This window comes from Oryza glaberrima, chromosome 1, assembly GCF_000147395.1.
Source record: "Oryza glaberrima chromosome 1, OglaRS2, whole genome shotgun sequence".
Taxonomy (NCBI): domain Eukaryota; kingdom Viridiplantae; phylum Streptophyta; class Magnoliopsida; order Poales; family Poaceae; genus Oryza; species Oryza glaberrima.
The window spans coordinates 13,794,599-13,815,000 of record NC_068326.1 but is presented as its reverse complement, the minus strand read 5'-3'; the positions used below and the strand labels follow the sequence as shown (position 1 = coordinate 13,815,000).

At 42.9% G+C, this 20,402-nt stretch overlaps 3 protein-coding genes across 5 annotated transcripts; 1 reads left to right on the top strand and 2 right to left on the bottom strand.

Annotated features, from left to right (window-relative positions):
- Nucleotides 1-7,505: 7,505 nt before the first annotated feature.
- Nucleotides 7,506-17,173, top strand: LOC127785541 (phytyl ester synthase 1, chloroplastic). Of its 2 annotated transcripts, none has more exons than XM_052312972.1 (13): nucleotides 7,506-7,967; nucleotides 8,438-8,489; nucleotides 8,854-8,909; nucleotides 13,129-13,287; nucleotides 13,384-13,488; nucleotides 13,921-14,027; nucleotides 14,523-14,644; nucleotides 14,756-14,864; nucleotides 14,999-15,132; nucleotides 15,247-15,616; nucleotides 15,798-15,911; nucleotides 16,258-16,343; nucleotides 16,597-17,173. In XM_052312972.1, the coding sequence occupies exons 1-13, from the start codon at nucleotides 7,577-7,579 to the stop codon at nucleotides 16,895-16,897; spliced, it is 2,106 nt and encodes a 701-aa protein (XP_052168932.1). In that variant the 5' UTR covers nucleotides 7,506-7,576; the 3' UTR covers nucleotides 16,898-17,173. The 2 variants fall into 2 exon arrangements, with proteins under 2 accessions (XP_052168932.1, XP_052168933.1); XM_052312973.1 differs by having other exon boundaries at nucleotides 7,861-7,967; nucleotides 8,046-8,489.
- On the bottom strand, nucleotides 11,122-13,168 carry LOC127785621 (ribosomal RNA small subunit methyltransferase, mitochondrial-like). Its single transcript, XM_052313024.1, has one exon. It carries the CDS (start codon nucleotides 12,255-12,257, stop codon nucleotides 11,841-11,843), a length of 417 nt encoding a protein of 138 aa, XP_052168984.1. The 5' UTR covers nucleotides 12,258-13,168; the 3' UTR covers nucleotides 11,122-11,840.
- Nucleotides 17,174-17,431: 258 nt separating the features above from the next.
- Nucleotides 17,432-19,849, bottom strand: LOC127785606 (uncharacterized). 2 transcript variants are annotated; one of them, XM_052313006.1, is made up of 3 exons: nucleotides 19,695-19,849; nucleotides 19,451-19,595; nucleotides 17,432-17,998 (listed from the first exon to the last, which is right to left on the bottom strand). In XM_052313006.1, exons 1-3 carry the CDS (start codon nucleotides 19,730-19,732, stop codon nucleotides 17,732-17,734), a joined length of 450 nt encoding a protein of 149 aa, XP_052168966.1. In that variant the 5' UTR covers nucleotides 19,733-19,849; the 3' UTR covers nucleotides 17,432-17,731. The 2 variants fall into 2 exon arrangements, with proteins under 2 accessions (XP_052168966.1, XP_052168973.1); XM_052313013.1 differs by having other exon boundaries at nucleotides 19,451-19,615; nucleotides 19,650-19,846.
- Between the last annotated feature and the right edge of the window lie 553 nt (nucleotides 19,850-20,402).

Genomic DNA, 20,402 nt, shown 5'->3' with positions numbered 1-20,402 from the left:
CGCAGCATCTCTGGCGACGCTGTGCTCACGTGTCGGCGGCAGCCGACACACAGCACCCAGTTTAGCTTGCAGGTGATGGCGGCGACGGGTGGGACTTGTAGGATTGCAAGTGGGATGGGTTGTGGGCCGTCCCGCCCCGCCCCACACCAGCCGCAAACTCCCTATGCGGGCAAACGGCAGCCCGCCCTGCACGGCTTGGCGGATTTTTCAGCCCGACGGGCACCACTGGACAGCCCGCATTGGCATAATATTCATCAATCAGCAACCAAAACTGTACTATTTTCACGTGAAAATATTCACACAAGCACAGAACTACTCCCTGTCCCAAATTTAGCTAGGATTAATCCTAGCAAGAGAAGGAATAAAGCTAAAAAATTGCAGATTAAACCTACCAAGAGAGGGAAGAAAATATAAAATTGCAACATCAAGAGGACAGTGAACAGGAAACAGATTCAGAGCTACTAGCTCAAGAAACATGTCAGAGAACTCACAAATTCAGCAGAGGTACTAGCTCAAGAACATGCAAGAGAACTCACAGATTCAGCAGAGCCACAAACACTAATAATGCTAAATGACCTGACAAGTGATTAACAACATCAAACTGGTACATAAGGATGTTAGTATTAACATGTGTTCAACACTTCATTTTTCAATGACATAACAAGTATAGTCCAAGCCAGTCCTGTCCTGCTAACCATTCTTAGCGACTTGATCCAAAACCAAATCTCACCCAAATGCTTATTATTTAATCTGAAGTTCTTATTCAATAATCCAAACGAGTAGAAATCACTTCTCATCAAACAAATCCCCTGCTGCTTGAAGAACAAACAAATCTTGAAGAAACAAATCCCCTGCTGCTTGAAGAACAAACAAATCTTGAAGGAGGAAAAACAATTGACCGGCCGTCGTCGCTGCGGCACAAGGTGTGGCCGGCCAATTGGAACTGCAGCCCTCTTCCATGGCAGCTCGAAGTTACCTGCTCCCAGTCTCCCAGGCCGATGGAGCCAGTGATGGGTAGAGAGTTGGAGGTAGCAGCATGGGTAGCGTAGCAGGCTCGCCCCAAACACACGTGGGAGTTGGGGATGGCTGCTGCGGCGTCGTCTCGCCGAGGAAGATGGATGGGCGACGAGGAAGACGAGAGTAGCACCGCCGCGGCGTCGTCTCACCGCCGCCGTCTCCTGTCTCGGCTGCGGCGGTGTCTCGCGTCTCCTAGAGACCCAGCCTCGTGCCCTAATGTGGTGGCACCCAACGGGCTATGCGGGATGGGCCAAACAATTTTGCAAGGTCCATACGGGATGGCCCGCTCGCAAATTTACGGGCTTTTTTGTGGGGCAGGACTGCGGGCCATAAAAAAAGCCCGCCCCACTTGCACCCCTAGGTGGGAGTCCGGATTCCGTACGTGAAGGCGGCCACGAACACCGAATTTTTCCAACCCCTCCGACACTTGTTGGGCCATCATGGTCTTTAACGGTGCTCGCACTGAAGTCATCCCCCCGCGGCCCTCCTTGGTCGCTTGCAAGCATGCAAAGAAATTACGTGTAAATTGCGAGACGAATCTTTTAAACCTAGTTGCTCCATGATTTGACAATGTGGTGCTACAGTGAACATTTGCTAATGACGAATTAATTATGCTTAATAAATTCAGCTCACAGTTTATAGGTGGAATCTGTAATTTGTTTTGTTATTAGTCTACGTTTAATACTACAAATGTGTGTCCGTATATCCGATGTAATACGTCAAAGCTTTTCACCCTAAAAAAATAGGGCCAGAAGTTTCAATAAAAAAAGGTATGTAGTACAAGTTTTCGACTTTTCACTCGTAAGTCGTGACGTGGTGTCCTCGTAGGTCGCGGCTATTCGCCACCCCGCTGTCTCCCACCTCCCCGGCCACCACCGCCGCTGCGCCGCATACTCTCTCGCGGGTAGGGGTAGGCATTCGGTCTAACCGATAAATTCGGTTCGGTTCTTCGGTCTTTTAGAAAATTCGGTCTTCAGAATCACAAGACTGATCGGTCTTCAAGAAAACTTAAGACCGAGCACTTCGGTCTTCGGTTAGTTCGGTTCGGTCTCGATCATAGACCGAACTAACCATAACAGCATATGAACAACAAAAAAAAAATTAATCACACAAAAATAAGTACTCCATACAAGATCAATGAATCGAAGTAAGTCGGATGAAGAACTACAATATGATGCCGCATATGATTCAGAAAAAAAAAGAAGCAAATCAAATCAAATCGATCTTGCCATGACTTGGGTCCCGTCGATCTCCATCATTCTACCGACTACCGGAAGCTCCAGATCCCATCCACCGGGGTGCGGATACGACGATGACGCGAGCCACCAAAGCAGAGGAATCCCAGGCAGGGCCCACCCTGCCGCCGCCGCGCCGGCCATGCTGTTCCTCTCAACGCCGTCGTTCGAACTCTCTGCCGGCGCGAGCCCACCCTCGTCAGCGCTCTCCCCCCCTCCTCCTCCTCCTCCTCCTCCTCCTCCTGACGCCGCTCACCAGTCACCAGCTGACCGAGCAGCAGAGCAGGTAGCGCTGGCGTCGGAAGCGGCGGCGCGGAGGCTATGGCCCACGGGAGGTAGAGGAACGGCCTGCGGGAGGTAGAAGAGTGGCTGCGGGAGGCCATCCGGGAGCTCCACCGTCAGTCACCAGCACGGCTGCACTGGGGAGGAGGGGATGGGGATGGGAAGGGGGTGGATGGAGAGGCCGAGAGGAGGAGGTTGGTAGTGGTGGACTACTGGAGGGTCGTGGGTGAGGATAAGTTTTTTTCTGGTTTTTGGAGGAAGAGGTATTGGGCCTAATCCAGTGATATATTTCGGTTTTTTTGGGTCAATTAGGTTAACCGAGCCCTAAAACCGAATTGACCGAACTAAATTCGGTTTGTAGAAAGTGCTGATTCGAATTTTTCGGTCTCGGTTAGTTCGGTTTCGGTCTTGGTCTCGGTCATTTCGGTTCGATCTTCTTTGCCCACCCCTACTCGCGGGTGAACCCCTAATAGGAAGGAGCTGAATCCTATTCCTAGCCGACAACTCCAGTGCTGCCCCCGCCACCACCACTTCTGCTGGAGATGATCCCCGGTTAGCGAATGGCCAAAGGGATCTACATCCCGCCCTTCCACATGACGGCACGGATGGCGACGAGGGAGGCCAACAACAGCGCTGCCTCTGCCGCCGAGTACCAGCGTCTCAGCTAGGACACCCTGAGGAAGAGAATCAACGGCCTGGTGAATACGGTAAGCGTTGCCAACCTCAGGAGTGTGGCACCGGAGCTGCTCGCTGAGAACCTGGCCTGCGAGTTCCAGTTAACAATTTAATTTAGCATTGTAAAACAAAAGGACAACTCCTCCACTTATAGATGTATAAAGACTATCATGTTCGTTTCCACTACAAAGAGTGGATAAAATATTGAATATTTATAGCACACTTTTCAAACTGTTAAACGGTGTGTCTTGTGTGAAAATTTTCTATATGAAAGTTGCTCTAAAATATTAGATTAATCTATTTTTCTAGTTTGTAATAATTAAAACTTAATTAATTATGTGTTAATACCACCTCATTTTTCATAAAACACTTAATCTTCATCTTTATCTTTTATTTCCAGGAGAAAAGAACATTGGTTTAAGATTAAGATTTTTGGATAAAGGAAGTACTACATGGCCGTTTGGTTCTCTACCTTACCAATGATATCATTGGTAGTACCAAATTTTTGGCATATTTTGACACTATCAAATCTTTGGTATGGTAGAGATTTATTTTTTTTTGAACGACTCGCACTAAGACGGTGCGAAGTTCTATTGATAGAACAGGAAAAAATTACGAGATTACAACCCTAGATGGTCATAACCAGGAAAATGGAAAAAGTATACCACTACCTACACACCGACAGCGCCAACACACATATCTAGGAGAAGGTTAGCACGGACCGGCCGCTGCTAAGCGTGACCGACCGCCGCTAGGCCAACAAAGGAAGACAGTCGAGATCGCCCAAAACCCGACCCTTACAATCAACACAACGCTCCACTCTATCCAAGTCTTCACGATTTAGGGATTGAGGGTGAGAGAGAAGAATGTAACTCCTCTCCCCCTAGGCCCTCCTACGCGGCCAACTTGTAGAAACTAGAACGCCACCACAAAAGGACTAGAATCTAGAGCGGGGTTGCACCAATTGCTTGAGAGGCTTCGGCAAGGGGATGCCTCGACGATGTCTTTAGGGAGAGAAGCGACGGGAAACCGCCACCGCCGTCCATCAAGGTCTCAAAGAGAACCGAGACTGAGCTTTCACCCGGCAGCCACCCTTGAGGGGTGAGATGGCATGACAACGCCCTAAGGAGGGGAATGGCACTCGAACATCATTGTTGTCGATCCGGCCAAGGCCAGGCTGGGTTTTCACCCGCTGTCCATCACCTGCCGATCTTCTACAAATGCACCATTGCTCCACCGCCATCAACACCTTTGCCGGCGCGTGGGCTTCACTGCACCAGCGCCCCCCGCTGGCCAGTCTCCCCATGCTGCCACCTCACCGGTCTCCATCTCAACCGGCTTCACCTCCTGCTGCGCACCTTGGCGTGCCACACCGGCACTGCCGGCCACACTCCACGCGCTCGTCATGCTGGTTGCCGGCTGAGCCATCGCTGAGCTGGCCATGCCGGCCGCAATCCCTGCCGGCCATCCACAACCTCCGTGCGCCGCCGTTGCGTCTGCCGCTGCCTCCCGGGTCTCAGCCGTCATCGTGGCCCTTCTGCGCCTCCGCCGCTGTTGCAGCCTCATGCACCTCCGCGCACGTCGCGCCTGCCTCAGCCTCCAGCACCTCCGTCAACCGTCGTCGTTGCCCGCTGCTTGCCGCTGTCGCTCAGCCACAGTCATTGTCGTCGCCAACGGCTGTTTGGCCAGATCCGGCCGCCGTGGGCCAGACCTCACCCACCACCGCCACCATCGGGCGTCGCTGCCGCCGTTGCCACCACAATCGTGCGCCGCTGCCAGCCGCCTCCCCACCAGATCTAGATGCGGATCTGGCGAACTTTCCCACCGCCGCCAGCACTCCCAAACTCCGATGCCACCGCCGTGCCGCCAGATCCGGCCGGGCAGCACAGATCTAGGCGGCTTCCTCCGTCCCGCGCAGCCCCCCTGCCCGAGCGCAACAAGGGAAAAATGAAGCCCCGCCGCCGCCGTCATTGCGGCCGCATGGCTTTGCCGACGGCCGCTCGGGCTTCGGCGAGGCAGAGGAGGAAGGAGGGGGGACGCGCGCCGGCGGGGTCGTCGCCTCCCGTATCGTCCAAGGGGGAGGGGCGACGCGAGAGTCTGTTTTTATGTATAAGTATATGGTAGAGATTTATTACATATACTTGGATTGCTTTAATATGATGCCAAATATTGATGATATAGATAATAGAGAAAAATATTCTGGATTAGTGCCAAATTGAATATAGGCATTGCCAATAATTTTTACTTCAATAGGATATATTATGACATCAATTCAAAAACATCATTCTCGGCAGATTGGCATGGGAACTAGGCGGTGGCCATTCTGTTGGGTGGCCCGCACGCTCGCGCCAAGTATCAGTATCAGTGATCGATCGGAGCCAGCCGCGTAGCCGACAGTGACACGTCGACATGGCATCTGCGCTGGTATAGTTGGCCGGGCACAAAATCCAAGTGAGCTAAGCAACCGATCGACACCAAGAGGCGCGAGTCGACACGATCGATTCTAAATCTAAACGGTCGCGCGTCGCGACTAGCCTGTCATCTTTTTGCCTATAATTACTTATAAACTAAAATTTAAATTTTTAATTCTAAATTTAGAGTTGATTCTGAGATTTTTTTTTCATCTTAATTTATTTTTCAGTTTTTATTTTTAGATTGCTAAAAACGTAAAAGTTTTATTCAGGAATTATTTTTCATCTGCAAACAAGCCAAACGATGACCCCGTGGGCCATGTGGGACGCAACAGCCTCGTGGGCCGGCATGTGATGAGATGTGGCTTGCCCACCACAAAAGTACAGTACTAGTATGCTGCTGGTGCTGTGCCACGCTTCTTGTCACCTCCACGGCCGTGCCTTACCCTACACGAGGTTGAATTTCGCCCTTTTCTTTTCATTTCCGTTTACCAACCAGGTATTCCTACCAATTATCTAACTAAAAAGAAGACATTCCTACATTTTTCTGGTCACAAATATATACCGTATATTCTATTTTGCCATTATAGGACGGGTCTTTAACCACGGAATTTTAATTACAATTAACTTGTAAAATCTAACAAGTCTATGAGATTATGAAAGTATTTTTTTTAACTATTATCAAGAAAAGGAAAGGAAAGTAATTTTCACGATAAATCTACCCCTCATCATCTTTAACAAATATTTCAAATATGTGGTCAAAGTTTTAAAAGTAAACGACATATGTTTCATTTGAGATAGTACTCCCTCCGTTTTATATTATTAGTCATTTTGTCTTTTTTTAGTCAAACTATTTTAGATTTGATTGGGTTTGTAGAAAAAAGTTATAATATCTACCACACCAAATTAGTTTTTTTAATGTAATATTGAATATATATTTTGATTATATATACGTTATGTTACTATTTTTTCTATAAACTTGGAAATCTAAATAAGTTTGTTTAGGAAAATAATCAAAATGACTTATAATATGAAACGGAGAGAGTAATTGTTTTTGGAAACTAAAATTACTACAACACCTCTCCGGTACATGCTTTGTGTAGTGTAGGTACATCAAATACACATAGGCCTTGTTTATATTCCAAAAAAATTGGCAAAAAAATATCACATCAAATGTTTGGACACATGCATAGGACACTAAATGTGAAAAAAAACAATTGTACAGTTTGCATGTAAATTGCGAGACGGACCTTTTGAGCCTAATTACGACATGATTTGATAATGTGATGTTACAATAAATATTTGCTAATGACGAATTAATTAGGCTTAATAAATTCGTCTCGCACTTTACAGGTAAAATTTATAATTTATTTTGTTATCAATCTACGTTTAATACTTCAAATGTGTATTCGTATACTTAAAAACTTTACACCCAAACAACTAAACACACGCGTAGTATTATTTTTTGCAGTCCTACCGACGATTCCAGCCCACCACACTATGCAAAGCACGTGCGCCCCCCATTTGGTATCTGTCCATTTGTGCAACGGCACAAAATGCTTTACAGTAGTTTATCTTCTCCAGCCACAAGCCAAGCCAAGCCAACACCCCATCCTGAAAGATCACCACTTTTTACTGAAGAATCTTGAGGTTTCCACTACAAAATTCTCATTGCTGTTCTTTTTTTCCCCTCTCTCTTTTAATAGTGGCTCCCGTGCCAACCACGACTCAGAATCACCATCAACCAAAAAAAAAATGAAAAGCACCAACGGCCACGCTACACCTGTAGTACTCCTACATGGCAATCTGCGGGTGACGTCACCTCTTTAAGCCCCCCCCTTTTTTTTTTGCGCCCCTCAAAAAGCTCTGCGCGCATCAATCATTCCCCCGCCTCATCTCCTCTCCTCTCCTCCCCCCTGCTTCTCCGACCAAAGCCGCGCCGCGCATTCCGCCGCCATGTCCGCCGCGCTCCACACGCTCCCCGCCGTCGCCGCTGGCGGCCTCGGCTGTCGGTGGCGGCGGAGGCGGCGGCCCTCCGCGACGCTACGGGCGGCGAGCTCCGTGGGGACGGCGTCGGTGGCGGTGTCCGTGAATGCGGAGACGCAGCAGCAGCGGCAGGTGGGTGTGGAGGAGGAGGAGAAGAGGAGGGAGGATGCGGCGGAGGTGAGGACGGGCAGGGTGGTGGAGGCTCTCTACGACGACGGGTTCGGCGGCGTCACGGTGAAGGACTACTTCGCGGCGGCCAGGGCCGTCTCCAGCGACGACGGCGGCCCGCCGCGGTGGTTCTGCCCCGTCGACGCCGGCCGGCCGGCGGTGGACAACGCGCCGCTGCTGCTCTTCTTGCCAGGTATACGTTAATTACGTTGCTTCCGTCCAAATATTCACAGCTAATTACTGTTTGTTCGCGGCTACAATTTTGTTACAGAGTAAAAACCAGACTTAGCAGCAAATCACATGATGAGACAATTGCCATGTCCCTGCAGGATCATAATCCACATATTCATTTTTCATATCAGTATTATACCATTATATATTTTTTTTTCATTTCCTGGGGTAGTGTTCAGCTATGAATATATATATTTCGATATGCTAACTCGGATAAACAGAGGAATACTACTGTCAAAACTCTTGGAAAATAAATACAGTAAGTTCTAACTTGGTCCACATGTCAGCGATAAAATCACCGTGATTTTGAAGACATAGGATCCTGGTATGGAAGAAACAAAGGAAGATCTCCCAAAAAGGCTGTCGCCTGAGTGGTTAAATTAGAGTCCATTGCGTGTTAACAATTTCTGATTAGATTTGACTGCACAACAGGAACTGATGGTGTTGGAATGGGGCTCATTTTGCACCACAAGTCTTTGGGAAGGTGACTTCTTTCTTCTGATAAAGACACAACGACTTCTCTAGCTATATTTACACTTTTGGAGTTAACTAGCTTATGATCTTCCTTTGCCGACTTTATTGGTTTCCTTTCTGCAAAGTTCCATTAAATTATTTTGATATAAACACTTCCTTTTTTTTTTCTGCTTAGGTTATTCTGAGTTTGTGCCAGTAACTGTTGTAGTAGTAGTACTGTAGTACAAAAAACTACTTTTGTTTATATTTTTATATAAGTGCACTTGTCTCCAGTACTCAATCGTCCTCTACACCAAGTTATAGCTGTAGTCTTTTGCTGAATAAAAAAACCACAATTCAATTTAATTGTTTCCCCCTCCATCTCGAATCTGCAGGGTATTCGAGGTTCGCTGCTTGCATATACCAGTGAATGATCGTACGCCATTTGAAGGTAATAAATAAATAAATTATGTTATTGTCCACTTAGGCTTCTTCACTATTATTAACAAAACTAGGAAGATTCGCGCGGGCATAAGTGTACGCTAAGTTTGAGGTATTTATAAAAGCGAAATATTAACCGGAGAACATCTACCACGATTTCTTCATAAATTGTTTTTTGTCAGCATTAATTAATTGTTTAATAATATTTTAACCTATTACCCTTATATATATCATATATAAGTAATATCTATAAGCAATTATTTATAATCTTCTTCATCATTTGAAAAGAAGGTAGATTTATTTTCTTTAGAAAATATGTCAATGGAAGTAAAATAAGTGTAAAATAAAAATAAGGTGTTTTTCTTTTTTTAATTGTATAATATATTATCATAATATGTTAAAAGATGTATTGGGTGGGACATGAAGCTCCACGAAATACATGGGTTTAATTATATAGCCTAATATGATTGATATATTTTGAGAGACGATCTATTTATGAACATTTATGTAGTGTGGATGAGAGACTCCAGGCAACCTAGTAGGAATACTATAACAACGAAGTATCATTGCACAGTAATATTTTTGAAATGTCATGTACCATGAATAAACACTTTTCATATATAAGATAGATATAACGGTTAGAAATAGTGGTTCTACCGGTTTAAAAGGCAGATGAGTATTTAAAAAATATAGCTTAAAAATTATGGTTGTTTTTATGTCCAACATAATAAAGTGAGCGTAGTTCAACTGGTTAGGTTTCTTGTTGTCAAAATTGTCCACCCATGTTATTAATCAGAAGGTTTAAAATCTATTACGATTTTTTCTTAAAAATATATGAATTAGTGAACAAAAGCTATAGTTCGTAGAATATATATGACTAAAATAATGAATTTCTTTAATAATATAGTTAATTTGGATTTTCAATTTTAAATTTTATAGTAAATAATCTAATAGTGTGCGCAAATAAAAATTATCTATATGATTTAGATAATATAATTGTTTAAAATTTGTTATCATAAAATATTTTTTTCATGTAACTAAAAGAGGAAAACAATATATGGGAGAGGTAAGTACACACATGCATACTGGACAGGCAGGGAGGGTATACGGGCCCTTTTTTATCATTTTGTATTTGTATAAATCATAAAATATTTTTTTCCGTCTAACTAAAAAGGAAAATAGAAGAGAGGAAATATATAGGGGAGGTACATACGTACGCAAGCGTACCTACTGGACGGGAGGGGTGGGATATGCGCGTCCTTTTTATCCCTTTCTATTTGGATAAATAAATCTAATGGTAGAAAATAATGGGTCCACAGTATATTAGTGAAAATTGACGGCTAGATAATTAAATGCTACGTGGCAGCGTAGGAGCGATTATAGAAATAGTATGTGGCGGTGTATAAATCATTAAATATTTTTTCTATCTAACTAAAAGGGAAAATAGAAGAGAAATGAAATATATGGGGGAGGCACATACGTACGCAAGCACATGTACTGGATGGGAGGGGTGGGACATGCGGGCCGAGATGGCTGTTGCGCGAACGTGTGCGAGAAGGAGTTTGCACGAACGGACACGTGGGCTGGGCTCATTCTAGAAGAGTGCATGCAAGTCTATCTGATCTGAAAAAAATATGATATATACATGTCCCTTTCTTTCAAGCTGGAAATACATGCATGTTTCGGTATATAAAATAATTTTGCATGCGGATGTAGTCATAATTATAATTTCTACTTATTGAGTGATTTTATCATATAATAAAATGGTGCATTTTGCGTATAATTTTTAAAGTCCTATTAATAAATATTTAATTGTTGTAGAAAGTTTCCTAAAGTTTATGAATATAAACATTTTCCATAGGAAGTTTGTGAATGGATTTTTTTAATCTTACATTTTTTATTTTTTGAATCCCATGAGTTGATTTTTTTTAATTACCGAAGAAAGTTTCCTAATAGAATTTTTTTGCCATGTAAAGTTTATGGATACAAAGGATTATTTTTGTACAAAGTTTATGAGCAGATTTTTTTTAAAACTTTTGAATAGGGCTTTAATATGAATGGCATGTTTAAAATTTAGGATATAAATTATTGAATATAATGTGTTGCTATTAAATACTGAAAAAAAATACCACACTAAATATGGTGGGCTTGCTACTTTTGTATGCATGGAGCTGAAATTTCTTAATAACACCTACGTATGCTAATTACACAGTACTAATTAACTGACGAGTGCTAATTAACGCTAATTAGGATATAAATTTAGTACGTGTTACATTGCTCATTAGGTAACAGGGATTCGACGGATCGGAGACGTTCGCAACAGGCGAATGCTATGCGGGCCCTTCTTTTTATCTCTTTCTATTTATATAAATAAATCTAATGGTAGAAAATAATAGGTCCACGGTATATTAGTAAAAATCGACGGCAAGATAATTAAATGCCACATGGCGGTGTAGGAGCGATTATAGGAGCGCTATGTGGTGGCTTAATAGCGTTTATAGGATGTTTAATGGACTTTTAGTATATAATAGATAGATAGATAGATAGATAATTAAATGTTTAAGTAAAAGCCGTAACTCATAAAAAAAAAAGAGAATATGCATAAGCTTGTATTATTTTATTTCCCTATTTGCGTTAAGAATTTGATGTTTTCTACGCCTCTACCGAAGCGTATCCCCCGGTGAATGAAGAGCCGAAGCAACCTGAGCAGCTCGTCGTTGGGCAGCTGCGACGCCGTCTTGCCGGCGAGCGCGGCGGACCGCAATGCTCCGGCGATCCTCTCCTTTAACGCCACGGCCTCTTCCCTGCTGAAACCACTTGCGACGCCGACGTCGCCGTCGCGGTCATCCTCATTGTTGCCGGCGACGACGACGCCGCCATCTTCACTGCCGCCGCCGGCGTGTCCTTGGGCTAGCCTTAGCAGCTCGATGACCATCTCGTCCTACTTGAAGAGGACGCTGAGTGTCTTCCTCTTCTTCTTGCTCTTCTTCTTCTTGGGCGGCGGCTGATGCTGCCGCTGGAGCTTGTGCTGTCCGGTGCACGCGCGCGTGAACGCGAGCCACTCGTGGAGCTCGACGCCGGCGGCGAACTCCTTGGGCCGGGTCTGCTTGGGGCGGATCTCGACGAGGGAGGAGAACTCCGGCCTGCTCACGTCCATGAGCAGCCGCACGTCGGCGACCAGGCGCGCGTTGGTGGCGAGGAGGTTGCGCTCCCCGTGCCCCGGCGTGCCCATCAGCCGCCGCGCGAACCGCGCCCTGAACCGGTGGGAGCCGATCAGCAGCTTCGCGGTCAGTGGCGACGAGATCCCGTATGGGATGCTGGCGACGCAGATGTCGAACTTGGGGAGCTCGATCGCCATGGAGTCGCCCGTGGTCACCTGGCAACGGGAGAAGAAGAGAGGATCAGCGTTTTTTTTTTCTTCATTTTTCTTTGAGGCATTCTGTCGAACGCGTGGGCGGGGACCGTGAGCTTGTGCGCGAGGCCGAGGCCGGCGGCGAGGGCTGTGACGGCGTCGACCGGGCGGAGCGGAGCGCGGCGTGCGCGACGATGGCGTCGAGGACGCGCGGGTTGGTGAGGAGATGCTGCCCGCGCGCCTTGTGCAGCCGGAACCCTCCTCCGTGCCGGTGCCACGCCGCCGCCGCCGCCGCAGTAGGCGAGGCCGACCAGGAGCAGAGGTAGCGAGCGCCGCCGCGTTGGGCTCGGAGGAAGGAGACTCCTCCGACGTTCATGCCGTCTTTTGGTCGACAAAAAAAAAATTACAACGGTGAAAAACTATTCATCTGCATGGAATTTAGGAATTTTCGTGCACCGTGGTAATTTCAGCATGATGTAAGGCCATTCCTAACCTAATTCCCAACCTAAGACACCAGATATAGTTCATAAACTTCACGTCATCAAGAAACTAGTACTAGACAATAATCTTCCAATGCAAACAACACTATTTCATACTTAAATTTAATGCTACTTATCTCACATGATGTCTTGAATATTGTGTAGAAATCATGTCTCATGACATGGTTTACTTTTCTTTCCTTACTTATTCACTTGACACATCATTTTTATCATATGTGACAACTTATTTAATGCTATGGACACTATTTTAGTCATTGGGTTGGGAATGGCCTAACAAAGCCCAAAGGCTTATTAGAATTTAGGAAATTAATTCAAAGCGAAATTATGACCTTGAATTTAAATCAAACTGCTAATACGTGTGAATACAATGCATACAGGGTTGTTGCAGATTGTGGAAAATTCTATCAAATATGAGCATGCTATGTCACCAAACCGACCCATATATCTCGTCGGGGACTCATTTGGAGGATGCCTAGCACTTTCGGTGGCAGCTCGTAATCCACAAATTGATCTGGTTCTCATACTGATTAATCCAGGCAGGTGAAATTTTCTTTAGTTCTATTTTAATTGGTAACGTTCCTTCTCATAAATTTGTTTGAGTTGTAGTAACAAACAACCTTCAATGTTGCCAGCAACGTCCTTTGCAAAGACTCCGTTGCAGCCGATATTACCTGTGTTGGAAGCAATGCCAAGTGAACTTCATGTCACAGTTCCATATCTTCTCAGTTTTGTCATGGGTATACCTCTTTTTAGCTTGTAAGTTCGTTAATATACATTCATTCTAGCTTTGTTGTTTTGTGTGTTTTGGCCAATCGGATGATTTGCTATGCTTGTAATGCAATACACTTTTTTGATCCAGCCTGAGAACCAAAGCATCTTTTTATTGCTTACTGTTCATTTATTTCTTATTATATTGGGAAACGGTCTTTGGTAGTCCAATGTTCCAAAAGGTAGCCTTAAACTTGGAAAATTCATGCCGGGTCACTGATCAACAACTCTAGTATGAAGCATACTAGTTTTTACATAAAAGCATATTAGCTTTTACATTTTTTTTTTGGAAATTTATCTTAGTATTTTCATCCAGGATTCTTTCTCAGCATATTTACAATTAACACTCAACACTTCCTTTTGTATCTTTTTTAATTGATCTAAAGATGGTGTGTGAACAGGCGATCCTCTTAAAATGGCTATGGTCAGCGTTGAGAACAACCTTTCTCCTCCAAAAACTCTGCAGAAGTTGTCAGATAGTCTCACTTCCATGCTGCCTTTGCTTTCAGTATGTTATTATCATACCTTATTTTCATTTCCTCATCTGGTTCTATCTATTACTCATTTTTACATAAACAACAACATGTGCATGAGGAATATCTACATTTTTATGCTTTTAAACTTAAAAGTAATGACTAAATTTTAAAACATTACTAGCTAAATGTTGCCACTTTTATCTATGGATCCAGATAAGCATTTTCAAATAACTAAGTTTTTTGTAATTTGAAACTTTTGCTCCAATGGCAGAATACATGTATTGAAAGAAATGCTTTTACAAAGTAATGCTTTTTCAGATCACATCGTGAAATGTTGGGGCAGCATGTATTTCTTTTAGCTCTTTTTGTTTTTTTTAAAAAAAAAACCAAATTAGCTCTTTCTTTTAGCCGTAGTGCAGCTGAAATCAGCTACAATTTGGGCATTCTCAAGGAGATACATAATACTTCGTACTATTTGAGAAAACATTTCATCTAATTATTTTTCATTCCTTTTTGTTATTTCTCAGGAATTGGCAGATATCATACCAAGGGATACTCTTTTCTGGAAACTCAAGCTGCTGAAGTCAGGAGCAGCCTACGCTAACTCTCGTCTTCATGCTGTACAAGCTGAAGTTCTACTTCTTGCTAGGTAGCCTGAATGCCTGATACATGACACTACAGCATGTATTCTGTAGTTCTATAATCTGGATTAATCCTATAAATTCGGTCTTATGCTGAAACACTAAATACTTTTACTCAGTGGCAATGATAATCTTCTGCCAAGTGGAGAAGAGGCAGATAGACTCTTCAAATCACTGAAAAACTGCAGAGTTCGGTACTTCAAAGACAATGGCCATACACTACTGTTGGTATGACGCATCACACTTCAATTTTATAGTAACCTGTTTTATTGGGGAATTGGCTTCAGATCCTTAGGAAACAGAATCTACAAAAATACCAAAGGAATCTCCTCATGCAAGCACTACCTAACTATTTTGGACAGGAGGACGGTGTTAATCTTTTATCAGTCATAAAAGGAGTAAATATGTACCGCCGTGGCAGACAACGGGATCCTGTGACGGATTACATTCCCCCGACATTGAGTGAGTTCAAGAAAACATTCGATGAAGATCACAAGTATGTTAACGCACTATGAGAATTCAAAATTCAAAATTCAAAATTCTATTTTACTTTTGCATGTAATTTTGCCATATAAATGAATCAGTAATTAGCGAACTAAAACTTCTGCAGATTGTTTCACCTTGCATTGAGCCCAGTCATGCTGTCTACCCTGAAGAATGGGAAGATTGTTCGTGGCCTTACTGGTGTTCCTGACCAAGGTCCTGTCTTGTTTGTGGGTTATCATGCACTGATGGGGATCGAGTTGAGTCCATTGTACGAGGAGTTCTTGAGAGAGAAGAGAACAAGTTTCCGTGGTATGGCTCACCCAATTTTATTTGGAGGAAAACATGAGAGTTCGCGACAGGAGCTGTCTCGGTTCGATACAATTTCTATGTACGGTGGATTACCAGTCACTGCGATCAATATGTATAGGTTGTTTGAGAGAAATCAATTTGTTTTGCTCTATCCAGGCGGTGTGCGGGAAGCTCTTCACAGGAAGGTGCGTTTAATATCTCTAATTTGAATCGACAAATATGAAATATATGGTCATAAATATATCGTCAGAATTAACTAAATCGCACATGTACTGATCTTGTCAGTCATGAAAAAATGTCAGTGTTCTGCATAGAAAAAAAAAACATCTTTTGCCCTTACTGTAATGATTCTGTTGTACTTTGCAGGGTGAAGCATACAAGTTGTTTTGGCCAGACCAACCAGAATTTGTAAGAATGGCAGCACGTTTTGGTGTTACTATCATACCATTTGGTTTTGTAGGAGAAGATGATGTTTTAGAGGTAAACTTCCATCTATTTCTCCTCCACCATATATCTAAAATTTTCAGATGTGTGACTAATTCTTTTTCAGAAGAAAATTTTGATTCTCTCTCTAAAAAAGGAGAAATGTTGCAAATATGCCTGTGATTTTTGCTGACCTCCTGCAAAATACCACTCTATCAGTTCTTGTGTGAAAAACAAGGATGCCATGCATCTTAGCACTGTTTCCTTATTTTTCTTCAAGAAGCAGAGTCATCAAATAACCACACATGCATGATTGCTCAATATCTTGTGTGGTGGTGATGCAGTTTCTGTTTGTGGTTATCCATCTTGTTTCTATGACGAGTAAACATTCTTGTTTCTGCAGTTGGTCGCCGACTACAATGATCAAAAGAACATTCCCTACCTTCGGGAATGGATTGAGTCGATTAACCGAGAAGCCCAAAGAGTAAGGTAAGATTTCTATCATCCCTTCGTATTTTGGCTTTCTCAACAGGGGTAATCGCCCCATATCACGATGACTTTAGAACTTCGGCTAAATACTACAAAATTCAAAGCTTGACAAAAACATCACTCAGTTTGCCACAACTTAACCTCATGATAGTGCAAGTAAGAATATTACTACAAGAATCTTGCCACAAAGTGATGGGATTGCAAAAGAGCACACTTTTATTTGTTCATTATGTGTTCACATAATTTGTTTCAGGGATAGCGTCAAAGGAGAGGATGGAAATCAAGACGTTCACATACCTGCTTTGCTCCCCAAAGTGCCAGGCCGGTTCTACTACCTATTTGGCAAACCAATCGAAATGAAAGGTATGGATAATGTCGTCAGAGATAGGAAAAGTGCAAACGAAGTGTATTTGCATATCAAATCCGAAGTAGAGAGCTTAATGTCATATCTGAAGAGGAAGAGGGAGGAAGATCCTTACAGAAGCATAGCGCAGCGTGCAGTGTACCAGGCATCTTGGGGTGCTTCTGCAGAGGTCCCAACATTTGAACCATGAAGGTTGGGTGATCTCGTGGTACTGTGATTGAATGAGCATCGGCAATCTTGTGTTCCGAAGCAAACATGGAAAGGGGGTATTATCTGTTGGAAGTAAATAGCATTTTCAGTAGGCTGGCTGCAAGCCTGCAACTCTTGAATCAGTTACACATTTTGATGGAACATACCCCCAAATAGGCCATTATACAAGTGTATAGTAAAGTAGAACAGATATATCTGAACAGTTTTTTTTTTGTTATATATTTTAACCAATGTATAGTGATTGATATACAGACTAGTTACTGATGAATGGAATTCTTGCTCATACATAAGGGTTCCATCTTTTTTTTTTCTATAATACAAAAGTGATATTCTTGGGCTCTGAACTAAGGAGTTGCTAAGTCCAGTTGCCAGCTGAACCTGTTGTAACTACCTGATTATAAGACCACCTTTGCGGCTTTGCCATTGGATTGTACACATTGCAGCAGGGGGGGATTAAGCATCACCAAATTTTTGATGAACATCCAGGCATAAAATTTATAGAAACCAAACAATATGATCTTCAAAACTGAAACGCGAGGAGATACTGGTAACTGATACCATATCTTTAAGGTACAAAATCTGTAACTGATGGAATGCAATGACCCAACAAGACCAAATTGAAGTTGAATAGTAAACTCTCTAGATTCTCCAGATTGCTTTCTCAAATTAAAAAAAAAAATCTCCAGATTGCAAAGTAGGTGTTTTAACATTTTGCGTGCATTCTAAGCTCCTAATTTCCTAGACGGCTAACAAGCTGAAACAATTTGCACATACTTCAGCTTTACTCCATTTCTGTTTATGTAGAAGTAAAATTTCATTCAACATCGAATCCCTTCTCTTGGAGTTCTTGTACGACCTCATTCCTCATCCGAAACCAGAGCTTCTGTGCTTCTTGGTCAAACTTTTTTGACTGCAATTGTTTCTGCATGTTATCAGAGTCCATGTTGGAATCAGCAAAACCTTTGGGTCCAATTGTGGTGCCTAGAGCACCTCCACTTTTTATGAACTCCTCAACTGCCTCTTCATCACCTGGGTATGGAAACATCCTGCGCTCGTAAAGGTGGGCCATTTCTCTTTCTTCCTGAGAAACATGGAAGATAACATATCAGAAAGGATAACTTGAATAAGAGTAAGCCGAAAGAAGTGTTAGGTTCTTAGCACATATATGGCCATAGGCTGTTAGCCACAATGTTTCAAAAGAGCTTTAGCTCACGTGGTAACAAAAATACCTATATCTTTCTGAGATCTCAATGGCAAACTATTTGTTTCTACACAACTATAATACATTTTTTTAAAAAGATATATCATTCTAATGTTTATGCACTTATGTTTCATCCTACCATTTCATGGTTGGGAATTGAGATGGATATAGGCGATACATATCAGAGGTGCTTAGGAATTGCAAATGAAGATCTATAATTGTTGGTTCAGTAAAGTATAATGTGGCATATGGACGATTAGGAGGCTACCGTATGCTATGTTTCATGCATCCAGCCAGCCAGAAAGTTCATTGAATAGCATACCATCAAAATACAGAACATGCTTCTCATCAATTGATTTGCCAAAATCAACAGTGACTTCTTAAAAGAAAGATGAATACTTGACTAGAGTTCAGAATCAGGATGAATTGGCATTAGCTACTGGTGGTCCTTAACCAAGATGTTTCAGTAATTGGGTATAAAAACAGGATGAATTTATTTCTCTGCACATATATCTTACAATAAAACAAAATGCCACATCAGTTCGTTTCCACCTTGTCAGATTTCAGAGTTCAGTTTTAATTTGAAAAATATACACATGCTATTAATTAATCTCATTTCGGAGTTCTCACACCCAACTAGTATTACACAAGAAGAATCAGACAGGGGATATCGGTGCGACTATGTGAGTTCTACCTAAGATAATAAATTCAAATAAATAAGCTTCCCTAATCAACAGTAATGTGCTAATATCTCAATGTGCTTACGGTACTTCTTTCAACAGAGTAAATAAGATTTAGAAATTTCCTAAACATAAGATGAAAGATTCAACAACACTATTAAGATGTATAGGAGATAGGAAAACAAACTGTGAGAGGAATGTCAGAATTAACAACACTGCACGGTCAACTTCTACGTCGTCTTTACAGATCAAAAAGGCTGCCAAAGTTTTCATAGATAAATTGCAGGATCAGCATTATGCTTAGGGTTTTTCCTTCTCGTTATCAATTAATTGGACTCCCAATGATGTCGCATATTTTTCAGTGCAACTCACTGTTTTTATCAACAGTAAATATTATAACCAAATGAGAATTTACAGGCCCTCCTTGTATAAAACTGTCATCATACATCACTAAGGAAAATATGCTGGTCGATTGTGCAATCAACATTACAGAAACATCTGCAAAATACCTAATCCTCCATGCTCAGAGTTATCTGTATTCAAAAATTCTGAAAAAGAAAACCCCCCAAGAAACTGATTGTATAGGCTTGGTTCCAGTTAAATCATATCTTCAGATATGCATCCCTAGACCCTAACTACAAGAAGAGATTACCTTGGGGCGCGGCTTGAGCGTCCACCAGCCGAGGGGAGAGGTCTCGTTCCAGAGCCAGGCGGCGCCGAAGAGCGCGTAGGTGCAGAGCATGCCCTTGCCCATCTGCTTCCAGAAGTAGGCGTCTTCCTTCTCCAACCCCATCCTCCTGAAACCAAAACCCCCCATACCCAGAGCGACGGCGCATCAAGAACCCGCCCATCGGTTGCGCAGGACAAGAAGAAGAACAAGGGGAGATGGAGATCACCTGAGGAGCCTCCGGGCCTGAGGGAATCCGCGCAGCATCGCGCCGTCGACCGGCGAGAGGAGAGAAGCCGCCGGTGAGCTTTTTATTTTCTCCCCTCCTTTTCAACTGAAACCGGTGAGCAACTATGTGTTCTTCCAACTGAAAAATATAGGGCCAGTTTGGTTACTAATCACAGGCAAGCCTATACTTAGAGCAAGTACAATAATTGACTATAAGCTTTTCATATCAACTGTAGCAGTGACGTAGAGGTGAGAGAAAACACCAGCGAGCCTAATCGACTATATTAGAACAAGTTTAACAGTAGAGCTCACTACTTACTATTAGTTAATGTTAAACCTAACATGTATAGTAGATTGGCTATAAGGTTATCTTTATTTTCTTCATCCTCTCTCTTTCTCTCACCATGAATTTAATGCATATTTCTTGGAGTTTGTGTGCAGTTAGCTCTTGCATGAGAGCCAACACTCCCCACTTTTTTTTTTGTCTCTCTCTTCCACATAAGCATATAGCTTGCTTATAGCCCACTATTATCCTTGCTCTTATCGACGCTTTGTGTGCTCCTAGGCAGATGAGCAACTCACTGCCAATTAAGTCAGGAGAGATAATATATTGTGACAAGAAAAAATAGTACTTTAAAGAATAGTACATAGATCGAGCACTTCATAAATTATATTTAAACAATAGTTTTTGTTCATGTGTTTGTTTTGG